Source organism: Colius striatus, chromosome 12 (assembly GCF_028858725.1).
Source record: "Colius striatus isolate bColStr4 chromosome 12, bColStr4.1.hap1, whole genome shotgun sequence".
Lineage (NCBI taxonomy): Eukaryota > Metazoa > Chordata > Aves > Coliiformes > Coliidae > Colius > Colius striatus.
Genome location: NC_084770.1, coordinates 8,074,896 through 8,088,045, shown reverse-complemented (window position 1 = coordinate 8,088,045; position 13,150 = coordinate 8,074,896). Strand labels below are relative to the sequence as shown.

At 47.3% G+C, this 13,150-nt stretch overlaps 1 protein-coding gene across 6 annotated transcripts in view; it reads right to left on the bottom strand.

Moving 5' to 3' along the window:
• Positions 1-686: 686 nt before the first annotated feature.
• IL1RAP (interleukin 1 receptor accessory protein) overlaps positions 687-13,150 on the bottom strand; it is a 46,694-nt gene continuing 34,230 nt past the window's right edge. For 3 of the 6 annotated variants that reach the window (XM_062005508.1, XM_062005510.1, XM_062005511.1), the window contains exons 9-11: positions 12,698-12,847; positions 11,669-11,812; positions 687-1,645 (exon numbers count right to left, since the gene is read on the bottom strand). In XM_062005508.1, coding sequence (XP_061861492.1) covers positions 915-1,645; positions 11,669-11,812; positions 12,698-12,847 — 1,025 coding nt within the window. In that variant the 3' untranslated portion in view covers positions 687-914. Of the gene's footprint in view, positions 1,646-4,599; positions 9,058-11,668; positions 11,813-12,697; positions 12,848-13,150 lie in introns of those variants that run through there. The other 3 variants (XM_062005507.1, XM_062005509.1, XM_062005512.1) reach the window with 2 other exon arrangements.

Below are 13,150 nucleotides of genomic sequence, written 5' to 3'. Positions count from 1 at the left end.
CCTTCAGCTTCAGCGCCTGAAGTTTTCTGTGAGTGTTTGAGGTCTTTGCTCTTATCCTCAAGCTCATTGACTACTTGGGGAATTTTAAAAATCATATCTCCCTAGGTTTGTAATGGTTTTCTTCCTTGCTGTGTGACAGGCCATGCAACTGACAGGACAAATTCATCATATGGAGAAGATGGGAGAGGGCCCGAGCCCTGGAGCCCACTGAAAGCACTGGGAACAGAAGGGAACCTTAGCCAGCTTGGGCAAAACATCTCCCTAGGCACCGACTGGTGAACAAGGCTGCAGCATTTACTGGTTCCCATGGCACTTGTAACAACAGGAGGTTAAAGAAATCAGTTTTATTTCGAGAAGGGACTTGTTCGAAAGCTTTCACCAAGTTCTTTTAAACCACAGTGGATGATGCGCCAATCCACACGGTGCACTCCTGCACTGGCGGGTGCTCCTGTTACCCTCATTAGCAAAGTTTTATCCTTTGCAAAATGCAGGCTTGCTGCCCCCTCTCCAGAGGTTACTGCCAGCAGCAGGGCTTCTCCCCTCTCCTTCCTCCCTCCCTCCCAGCCCCGGCTGGGGGCTGCCCTCCCACACCCAACCCCAGCAGCAGCCCTGCAGCAAACCTGACCGCAGCTGAGGAAAAGCAATGCCACAGAAACACGTTTTCAGCTCCACTTTGCAATTCAAATTAAGGAGAAGGACCTGGACAGGCAGCCCCCAGCTACTGCTCTGCGTGTGGCTGCAGCTCCCTGGTTCATATCACCAGCACCACTGATACTGCTGCAGTCCTCTGTGCTGGCGTGGGACTGACAGTGAGTGACACCATGCCAGCCTGCAATACTGTAAAAATATCTTAGCTGAGGCTGCAGGGAGTTTCTTTAGCCAGCCCAGCACCTGTGGTGCCATCAGCCTCTTGGCTAGAGTACGTAGAAGTCATTGTTGTTTGACAGGTCGCTGTAATGGCAGAGAGCGAGAGTGGGAGCGGGAGCTTGTGCTGGTGGGGGCTCGGCTCGGCTCCTGCCCTGGACAGCCTGCATGGTGGACCTGCCTGAGCCCGGCCTGCAGAGATGAGTGTCCCACCTGGGCTCAGCCACAGCACGGTGCTTGCGCTTCAGTCTGCTGTCACCATTGCAATAGGTCCCACAACACCGGCACGTCAAGAAGTGCTTGGCTCGGTGTTTGGCCTTTGACTCAGGGGCTGGGGCTGACCCTCTGGGAGCAGGAGTTGCTGCTGCAGTGCCCCGTGGGTCAGGCTGCCCTTTCAAGCGGCTCCTTCTCCTCTGGCCGGGGTCCAGGCTGATGTCTGACTGGGAGGAGCAGCTCTCGTTCCAGCCAGTGCCGGCGCTGAGGCTGCGCAGGGGCAAGGCGAGCCGCAGCGCCTTCCAGAACTGCGAGCTCGACCGCTTCGACTTCTCCCCCTTCCAGGTGACAAAGGAGACAGACTCTTTCAGCTGGAGGATGCTGGGGTGGGTGCACTGCAGAGGCCTGTACTCCACCACGATGAGCTTGGTGGCGATGGCGTTCTGGCACATGATGCCCAGCTTGAACTCTAGGAGGCTAATGCTCTTCTCTGTCAAGTAATCGGGACTCAGCACCACTATCATCCTGCGGCTCCTCTGGATGAAGTCGAACACAGCTTCAGTGGTATCTAGGAGTGCAAGGGCAGAGGAATCGGGGTGCACAAAGGGGAGGGGAGGGAATGGGGAGAGACAAGCTGAAGGAAGCTGTTTGGTGGTGTACCTGCACAGATTTCCCCCCTTCCCACAGAGGGAAACCTGGCACGAGCCCAGTGCCTTTCGACTTGCTCACACTTCCACTGGCAGAGGCTGCAGGAGCAATAGCATCATTTTTGCTTTGCAGTGGGTTTTTGAGAAGGCTGAAGTGGTTAACAAGAAGCCAAGATGGCAGGATGAGCCAGAATCGTAGGCTGGCTTCTGCCCTGCACAGCATTCACTGCTGCCCAGTGCAGGTGTTCGATAAAGAGTAGGTCTTGTTCAGGAACCAGGTCCCCACAGATCTGGCAGCCCTTTGCATGGGGGAAACAATGTGATGCAATCACATCATCATGCTACAGCTCTCAGCAGTAAGGCAAAGACCCACCACCCTCCTCCTTATGCTTTCTCATCTGGAAATGGAACCCTCTGAACTTAGAAAGCAAAAATGTCAGCCTTAAACCTCTCCATCAATTCCCCTAGCCATGATGAGGGGTGAAAATACTGTCCTTCAAAGCATTTCTTGGGATTAATTGCAGTTTGTAAAGCTCAGCAAGATGCTCAGCTGGAATAGTGCCAGGCAAGGGCAGCATCTCTTTTATTATGAATGTTGAAAAGCATCAAACCTGAAGGATGTCCTTGGACTTCTATCTAGGGCTTGGGATGCAGCAAGCATATTGAAGGTGTCATGGCTAATGGCTGAGCTGTAGAAGGGATGGGAATTAATAGGGTTGTGGCACTTAAATTATCACAAGCTGATTAAAATAACTGTAAAAACTTTTTTTAAAACCCCACTCACTAATTGCTGGAGCCTGAAATGGGGTGGACCTGAGAACAAGCTGGTGCTCAAGCAGGACCGGGATCATTGGATCATTGCTCTTGCACCCTCAGAGAGAAAAACCTTCCCTTAGAAATGCCTTGCAAAAAGCCGTTCTGGGGAGAAGAGTTACCTGCTGCTTCCATTCCAAATTCCATTGCTTTTCATGCTGCTAAAGCCTTGATTCCTCAGGCTAGAGACTCTCTTCCCTCCCTATTGGTGGGACACCGTTCTTTTATAGAACTAAAACTGCGTCTCCTTCCCTGCAATGGCAATGCCACTTGCTCTTCCAGCACTTAGCTGTCTCTTATCTCACAGCAAAGGGTGCATTGTGTTGTACCTGGATGCATCTTAATATTGCACAGAGAACAGTTCTCTTTCCAAAGTTACATGACTAGCTGTAAAATTCCTTTTCACTATACTATTTTGTGGGCCAAGAACTTGGGATAAGAGAAATAGTTGAACAACAGTATCCTAACGGAGAAAGCAAGGCACTGTTTGTTTCATTTACATAATACTGGGATTTAAATCAAATGACTTGGAGTATTTACTTTCTTGTATTCAAAGTATACACACACAGGAAAACAATGGTTATCTGAAATCAAAATTAGATTATAAAGTGAATTTTGTCAGAATTATCACTTAATGCTGTGAAATGTCCTTACCACCCTATTTCAAAGGCACAAAAAATTGGCAGCAATCTCCCAATTTACTGAGTCCAGACCTCATTCAAACCTCTTATAAATGATTGAGATCTACTTTAAAATCAGCCAAGCTTCAACATTTAGTGAAAGAAAAAGCTCCTTTGCTGGTTTGAAAGGTCTTTTTAAAACTGGAATTACAGAATCACAGTGAAACGTAGGCAGGAGCAGCCCCTGGGAGGTCACCTATTCTACCTGTCTGCTCAAAAAGCCCAGGTTCAATTATGTGAATGATTCTGGCTCTGCTGGAATGAAATGTTTTGATTGAGCTGACAGTGATGGTTTTCTTTTACCAATTTTGAATTCACAACATTTTTTTTTGAGACTCAACTTTTTATTTGGCAGGGAAAATGCTCCAATTCCCAAAGATAGATTTTATGTCTGAGAAGGGGATGCATTTGGACTTGGCTGAACAGGATACCTGGGGCTGTTCATTTTACAATGGAATCCCAGCTCATGAAGATTCTTGAGTTGCCCCTTCACAGTGTGTGGGCAGGAAGGTGCCTCCCAGTGACACCAACAGCACAGGGTGGGAAAGGCAGCAAAAGCACTGTGGGGGCTTGGCCACCAACAGAGCTGGGAATGTTGATACTCTTGCATTTCTGCTTTACACTTAAAAAACTTCCATCTTTACTACATGGTTACAAAGGACATGGCATAGTTTTGTTGGTTTACTTGTGTCTCCCCTGATGCACCCCAGAGATGTAAAAGAGGACTGTAAGAGCCATACATTTGTCCCAGCCCAATAAAAGCTGGAAGAGGGTCAGAGATCCCACACCCCCATAGACCCTAAAATCCAAACACAGTCATAAGTATTCATTTTGCTGGTGATTTCCCTCTCTCTGCTTACCTGCTGGCATGCAAACAAGGCAAAAAGCCAATAAAGTGGCTTGGATGAGAAAATATGAAGCTGAGTGAACCTTTTCTACCCAACTACCTGGAAGGTGATGGGCAAAGCAGCCTAAGAGTGAGATTTCTGTGGTCAGGGCAGATCCCCAAGATTTCTGTTTAACATTCCAGCTTGGTGTCTCAAGAAAAAGGATGGTGTTTTCTTCCCACCTTTCCACCTAGTGATTGCTGAATGAGCACTCTTTGGGTCAGAGACTCTCTGTGTGTGCATGTCCACTGTTGGGTGACATTTGAATGCTGCATGTCGCTCTGTTTCTTGGCTTGCCAGGCCCTGGTAGCAGTGGGGGCACCTCAGGATCTCTGCAGGCAGAAGATGAAACAGCCGGGAAAATATCCCTCCCTCCCCACCATGAGGTGTCCCCAAAGATCTTGATGTTGGACTACATAGAGTCATCTTTAACGGCCTTTCACAGACATAATGGGGAGGGAAATGATACTTATGAGAAATGCACAAGGACTGAAATGCAAAAGTGAGAATGTTTTATTGAAAAGTAAAATAAAAGAATACTGACACATCACAGACCAAATAACACAAGGGCAAAAACATACAGAAAAGAGAAGGGAAAACTCTGGAACAGCTGTTCAACATCAAATGGCATGGGCAGGGGAAGGTATTTTTTCCAATTTGTGCCACGCTGTTTTCCCATGAAATAACAATGAGGAACTTTGTATGAGCTGCATATTGATAAATGTTAGGTTAGAGCACAGAAACTCAAATGAATCAACTGAACTAGACAGATGCTGCGACAGAATCCCACAATGGAAACGGGATGAAATGGCATAGCTGAGGTGCTGTGTAGATCTGCATTACAGCTTTGCATTGGGCTTTAACCCTGGCCCAAGAGCTCCCAGAAAAGCCAGTGCTAAAGCACCCAGCGCTGTTCCTTCCACATTGCTCCCTCTGGGTCTCTCGGGCCCCTTCAGGCCATCACACCTTTTGCCTTGTGGGATGCTCTGCTGATATCTCTCAGTAGTCCTGTTCTAGGGCTGCACCAAGGGCCACTGCTATGTATGCCAGAGAAAGTTTGAGTTTATTACTTATTTGGAGAACAATTTGAATATAATCAGCAAAACAAATGAGGTGGATTTATCTTCCTGAAATAATCAGACTTACTAAACCATCAGCAGAAGTTCTCCTGTTACCTCGGCCAACAGTTGAGATGTGATGGGGTGAGGTCTGGGATGTTAATTGAATTTATGCCTATTTTTGAGTCAATTTTTTAAAAAGAAAATTGGAATCTAACACAGTTCTGCTTTGGCCTCAGGGTCTTCTTGCTGCCTGCAGATCTGGCAGCCAATTACAGAGATGCTGAAAACACAAAAAAGGTGAGGCTGGGCAAAACAACATGGTTGCAATGGGTTCACAAAGCTGAGTGTAGTTTTGGGTGCTATCTCATATAAATTAAGCTTTCTGGAGTGTGGGAGGCAGCTCTGTCCCTCTTCAGACAGCCACAGTAGAAAACCTCATAACAGCAAACTGTTTAAGCACCCCTGAGCAGATGAGAAGCTCCACTGCCTTCAGGGAGGCTGACTGCAATTTTACCTGCTTAAAGTAAAGCTTACTTGTGGGAGGGAAGATGAAGAAGAAGGTAAGAGAGAAACTCCATTTGTTCCACATTTGTACAGTACCTGCCTAATGGCATGGGTTGTTGCAGCTCCCCACTACCCTGAAATAACATTATTAATCCTAGTATGCCAAGAGCAAGGGGCTTTACTGATGCCAGTTTTCAGCCCCGCACCTTTAAGCCTGGGCTGTTTGCAGGGACACCTTCAAACTTGCCTATAGTGCATAGACTCCAAATTGTTGTGCTTTTTTAATGCCATTATGGAAGGATAAGCTTCACCTGTTGGACACCAACAGAGCAAAAGCATGAGTCAGCAATGACTCAGGAACAAACATTATCAACGAAAATAAGCATGCCCTTTGTGTGCATAATACTGAATTCCACACTTAAGTGGACAGGTCCTTGCAATTAAGAGCTACAGGAGTATGGAGACACCCCCAGAGCTTGTAGTTCTACATGAAAATGTTGTGAACAACAGTACCAGTCAATGCCAGGGTCCCACTGTGCTTTGTATTGTCTGACATCAGAAAGGGCAATCCCCTCCTTGGTCTGAAAGCCTGCCTGCTGGGGGTTAACTCACAGTATCACAGAATCTTAAGGGTTGGAAGAGACCTCAAAAGATCATCTAGTCCAACCCCGCTGCCAGAGCAGGATAGTAGGTCACAGAGGAACTTATCCAGGTGTGTTTTGAATGTCTCCAGAGAAGGAGACTCCACATCCCATCTGGGCAGCCTGTTTCAGTGCTCCCTCTCTCTCACAGTGAAGAATTTCTTCCCTGTGTTTCTCTGGAACCTCTTGTGTTCCAGTTTATACCCATTTTCCCTTGTCCTATCATTGGCCATCACTGAGAACAGCCTGGCTCCATCCTCCTGACACCCACCCTTTACATATTTGTAAACATTAATGAAGTCATCTCTCAAGTCTTCTCTTCTTCAAGCTAAAGAGCCCCAGCTCCCTCAGCCTTTCATCATAAGGGAGATGCTCCACTCCATCATCTTGGTGGCCCTACACTGAACTCTCTCCAGCAGCTCCCTGTCCTTCTTGAACTGAGGGGCCTAGAACTGGACACAATATTCCAGAGGTGGACTCACAAGGGCAGAGTAGAGGAGGAGGAGAACCTCTCTCAACCTACAAACCATAGCCCTTCTAATACACCTCAGGATGCCATTGGCCTTCTTGGTCACGAGGGCACATTGCTGGCTCATGCTCATCTTGCTGCCTACCAAGACCCCCAAGGTCCCTTTCCCCTACATTACTCTCTAACAGTTCATTCCCCAACCTGTACTGGTACAAGGGGTTATTCTTTCCCAGAACTCACCAGTTCCTCTCCTGTGCCCGATACTTCCCATTGAAACAGTGGTTTCTTATATTTCCATTTTGTGCAAAGGTTGCAGAAGCTGAGATACATCCTCTGTTCTGCAACACTGGGATGGAAACAAGATGAGAGGAGACTCCCTTTGTAAAGCCAAGGCTAACTTAAACATGAGCCTGGAGTTACGCACGGTGATGTTGTTCACAGCCAGGCAGAGAACACTGAGTCTTCATAGAATAGTTTTAGCTGGAATAGATCTTTATAGATCATCTAAATCAAATCCTCTGCAGTGTGCAGGGACATCTTCAACTAGATCAGGTTGCTCAGAGCCGTGTTCAACTTGATTTTGAATGTATTTAGGGATGAGGCATCTACCTCCTCTCTAGGTAACCTGTTCCAGTGTTTCACTGCTCTCATTGTTAAAAATTTCTTCCTCAAATCCAGTGTGAATCTACCCTCTTTTAGTTTAAAGCCATTACCTCTAGTCCACTTGCAACAGCCCCTACGAAAGTCTGTCCCCATCTTTCTTGTAAGTTAAGTATCAAAAGACCACAATAAGGTCTCCCCAGAGCTTTCTCCACTCCAGGCTGAAAAACCTCAACTCTCTCAGCCTTTCCTCATAGTCTTACCCAGTTGGGTAGAGCTAGTAGTTTTTAACAAGTTCAAATAAGTTGGCAGGGTCTCCTGGGGAGCTGGACATCTATCTAGCGTCAGCCCAGAGGCCTCTGCAGCACCTTACATAATGCTGTCCCCCCAGCCAACACCACGGAGACAGTAGGCAGGTTCAGCAGTAAATTGGGGTTCCTTGCAGTGCTTGTGAAGTCCCTGAGTTTATTCTGCAAAGAAGCACGTCTCAGACATGCCTTGGCCTCTACTAACAAAAGAGCTCCCCTAGATTATGAGTACTATAGCCCCAAAGGACCTGGGTTACTCGGGAGACCACAGAGTCCCAGAGGCTGACCACTTGTTAGTAGAAATACTACAATACAAATAACAACACAGTACAAATAACACCTAACAGAGCTTCTTTAAAAAAGAAAAAAAAGAGCTTTTTTTTCTTAAAAATGTTTTTGTAACAGCCATTTCATATGGCCAAACTAACTGAAGGCACCTGCCCTGCTCCTACAGAAATGTGGGGAGCAAAGATGAGGAGTCTCAGGAGTCTACGCTCCCCCTCCCCCTGAAGCTCAAATCTGTGACTCCACAGTGACCAGGACAATATGGCTGTGACATGTATGAAAGGCTCTATATTGGAGCCACCTTTCAAACTGTTCCCCAGCCTCTGAAACAGGGACCAGGCAGGAGTAGAGTCACTTTGGAGAGGAAAGGACCTCTGTCCTGGATGCCAAGAAAGGTCCCATAGGAACTAGGTCTAGGAGTACTGGCCTGTACAAATACCATGCTATCACAAGGTGCTGGCTGGATAGCTCAAATTTAGACCTTGAACCCAGGGCTTGTGTGGCTGATGACAAAGATAGGCACTTGCAGGGAGGAAATGTATGCATCTTTGATTTCTCTACTGCCAGGGCAGTAGAAGAGCTGCAGGGAGGCATTACAGTACTCCAAAATGCTTGGAGGACAGTCCTTCATGGCAAAAACACAAGTTCCTCCCTGCTTCCTGGCCTAACTTGTGGCTTTTGGGGGTGTGTTTTGTTTTGTTTTCTGATAGTGTCAAGCATTCAAGGCTTTTTCATTTCATTTTTCAGTATGAGCCCCTCAAGGCTCAAACTCCTGCTAATTTTTTTCACTGGCATTTCCACCTGCAGCTGCTTCCAGAACCCGCCCTTGGGGAACTTGGATTTCTCGCCTTTCCATTTAATGACAGTCAAAGCCGCCTTGGCCTGCTTCAGCTCCTTCACTTTGCTCTTCTTGATGGCTTTGTACTGCACTAGAATGACTTTGATGCTGCCCTTGGAGGCCATATTCTCTAGACCAGCCTTGAGCTCCAGCAGGGCCTGTGTCCCCTGCAAGACGTAGTTGGGGCTCAGGACAACAAGCAGACGTCGGCTTTTCTGGATGAAGCTCAGGGTTTCGTCTGTGACAACTGGGAGAAAGAAATATTGAGGTGGTTAGTGGTGGCTGAGAACACTCTGCTCAGCTGCTAGTGTGACACCAGCTGTCCCTTGAAGTGGACAATCAAATCCCTTTGAGGCCCTCTCCAGAGATCATACTGGTCCAGGTAGGGCCTCCTACACCACGGCTGGTACCCACTGCCCCATACAGAGACACCTTCTAGTCCCAGCCCCAGGCTGCCTGCAGATGTTTTTCTTCTTCCCCATGCTATGCAGAGATGCTTGAGGCAGCTCCATTGAAAAGGCAGCGTGCCACCTGGCAGTGACACCACCCAGTGCCACTGTGGCTGCTCTGGCAGGATCAGATTCAGCTTCCTTCTACTGAGAGTGGAAAATGAGCATCTCAGGAACAAAACAGGAAAACTACCAGCTGGACAACACATGTCCTCAGGGAAAGACTCAGCCATGAGGAAGCCTGAATGTTTATACCTACATCCTTCTCTGCCAGCTGTCCAGAATGACTCTGGGTTCACTCCCCTTGCCTTGGTTTCCCCACGCCAAACACATAATGAGAATCTACACCCTCCCTGAGTGTCCTCATGGGTTAATTTGCTGTGGAAAGGCTACCATCATTAACTCCTGTTTCTCATCCAGCTGTTCCTGTGGCTGTCATCGATGAAAGCAGATTTGAGTACTTCAAGTGACAAGTAAACTGCTCTGAGGACTTTTTTTGAAGTGTCTCAAAAGTGACACCCTTTGAGCTGGAGACATGTGGATCCTCTTGGATGTTCTAACACCTGCAGGTAGACTGTCCTTAGGTATCTTTCTGTAATTTATGTGAAAATTCCTTCTAAGTGTGAATCCCAGTGCTTGCACTCTCTGCTGCAGGATCTCCCACACTCCATTGTCAAGGGAAGGCTCTTGACTGGTCAGGAAATACAAAGGAGAATAAAATAACACTGACAGGCAACTTCATTTAGCTGTCAAGCACGTTTGATTAGTTCCTGTCAGCAAACTTGCAGGATAATCCATCTCCCACTGTTTCTTGATCACAGGCAACATAACTCTCTACCCATGACACAGATGCACAGTCTGGAGGCATGACATCAGCTGCCAAAAGCTATTTTCTGGCCTGCTGTGCTTCCCCAAGGAGATTAGTCAAATCCTGGCTAAGAAGCACCCGGGAAGCCCCAGCAGTGTTGCAAATGGCAGTGCAATGATGAGCCACTCCAGTGCTTTGGAGGGCTGATGCTAGATTGAGGCTGGTAGTAACTGCCTGAGTGAGCAGGGGTGGGGATGAGGATGAAGGGCAGGGAGATCAGGAGAGCTATGCTGGGAGAAAAATGAGACTCTCCAAAGAGAAAAGATGGTGAGAAGAGGTAGAGGGAACAGGAGGGAGATGTACATCTTGAGGAACAACTGGTGAGAATAGCTCAGAGCAAACCTGCTCTGAGCCTGGCATTGGCATCAATCTAATGGAGACCTGCCATGTCATCCACACTGTCTCTAGAAGGAACAGCACCAGGATTGCAGCTGTCTCCCTGTCCCCTGAGGCACATGTATTTATTTGTCTTAAAAATTAGAGGTGCTGTGTCATGGCAATGATCTAGGAGATAAAGATAACAGATCCCAGATTGATTCTGTTCCCTCTGTCATGAAGCTCTGCTGAGGCTCCAGCAGCCCCTCCCATCCTACTCAAAGGGATCTCAATGGACTTTATCAGCACAAGTTTTGTCATCAGTGGGATCCTGACCCACAGCCCATGAATTCAAGGTGAGGCAGTTTGCACTGGCAGAAGTTCGGGCTTTGACTATTAGTAGTCAAGAATCACACGGTCAGCTTGGCCTCTGGGACATTGGAAACAGTGTTGGTCAGATTTGTGCCCCTTCTGTGGCACCTGTGTGATTGTATGCATATCCAGATGCCTTTATAAAGTTCCATTCTTGGTGACTGCCTGCATTCTTCAGCAGACACTGCATTCAGAATCTTGTATGATTTAGCTTAATACAGTGCAAAAAAACCCCTGTATCTTACTGAAGAGATGAGTCTCACTATCTGCAACAAAGCACTTTTAATCACAGCAATTTAACTGTATAACCTGTTAGGCACAGACTCTCTAATTAATGAGAGTAAGCAACAGGCCTTCTGGGAGGCCTCTTCTCACTGCTGTTAGCACAGTGCTCTCCACACCTTCCTGAACCAAGCACTCCTGTTTCTTACAAGCACTCAACCATTGCTCTCTATGAGCTACCAGTCTGGTCTGGCATCACACTCCCCCTGCCTCCTTTCTCTCTAGCCTTGACTTCATCCCATTTCTTTTTTAAGGCAGATCAGAGGGTTTGCATAAAGGTCACTGGTCCAGTTCCCTCATGGTGATAGATCAATCACTCTTGTGCTCCTGGGGAGAGCAACTGAAACAACCAACAATCACCACTATCCCTTTCTTTTTTTGGTGGCCTGGAGCATCTGTGACATTGTTAAGCAAAACATTTTAAAAACACCAACTAGAGATCGTTAATGGAGATTGAAATGACCCAAAGGACAAAGTTAATCTGGGTAGTCCAGTTCCTCTCAATTATCAGCACCTCAAAGAACAACAAAGAGAGAATGTGCATGGAGCACAGTTCCCTGTGAAATACTCACTTCCCCCGGGAAGGCTGTCCCTGTCGAAGATACACAGCTTGTACCCAAACTCATTCTCCAGGACTCCTCGTAGTGTCAGCAGCACAAATTCCTCCTCCTCTGCATTGCGAGCGTAAGACACGTACACGTCGTATTCCTTCCCGTCTGAGCATCGAGAGTGGACAGAAACACAAACAGCAGAAGTGAGACTGTGATACTGCACATTCTGAGCCTTTCTCTTTGTCAGAAAGGCAGATATGAAGGCTCGCTCTGAGCCCAGACACCTCAGTTTAAGATACATAATTTTTCCATAGCTACAAGACAGCAGAGCTGCATCTTTGACAATGTGAATGTGCAGGTACTCAGACACTGCTGGGTTGCCAAAGACACGAGACTACAGCAAGATAACCAACCCATTCCATCAAGAGTCTTTTTATCTTTTGACATCTTCGACATTGCTTCCTATCCACAAGAGCAGTCCCACCAGACAGAGACTTGCACCCTGCCTACACCCTCCGAGAGCCGCCGCACCCCCTTGGCAGGTTCACACCACAAGCTGTGAGGACTCCAACGTCCTTCCTCATCCTACAGAGGAAGAAAACTCAGCTCAGAGTCCCAAGATGTGAACTGCCAGTAACACAAGGAAGCTGTGGAAGAACTGAGGACAGCAGGGTGATTTCCAGATCCATCTTTTTGGACGCCTTCCCATATTTTAAAGCAAATCATCCTGGATTCGTGCATAGTCACCAGAGAAAACAGGGACTTACTGAAACTTGGTGACATATGTTGATCATCTAGATAGGATGAAACAGCTAGTCATCAGCAGGGCAGTGCCCCTGTGAACCTGTGTTTCACCTCTGCAGAGAATACCTCTCTCTTTTCCCCTGCCCCAAGCCTGACTCCTCTTGCTCTAAAATGACCCACACAACTGAACGCAGGTATAGAAAAGGAAGGTCAAAATATCATGATGCTTTGAAGAGGGTTAAAAATACTTTCAATGAACATTAAAGGTCTGGCCTGCAGCAGGATAAAATAAAAGCAAGCCCTTACCTAGAATGGTTTCATCTGTTCCAAAATGAGCTCGATAGAAGAGGACCATTTCAAGCCAATAAACATGATAGATGACTATCAGCACCACGATGAGCAGGATGGTTGCCCCCAGTCCACAGGCCAACTCCACGGTGTACTTCGGTGCTACAACTGGGTTCCAAAAGAAAAAGGAGGTTTGGCTTACAGAAGAGGTTGAGCCTTCAGCTAAGCAGGAACAAGTCTGTGTCACATGCAGACAAACACCATAAAGGAACAGCCAAGAGCCAAGATGACCCTTCAGAGGCGGCAAAACCAAAGCTTTTCCTGGAAGGACACATGATGGTTGGCCACCCTAGAGTCCTCATTGTGGTTTAGTAGGTCTAGTGGGGCTGGCAGAGCAAGTCAAAGCACAGGTTGGACTTTTGTCTCTGAGCGAGACCCTAGGAACTGCCAGATGGAAACCACCTGCACAGT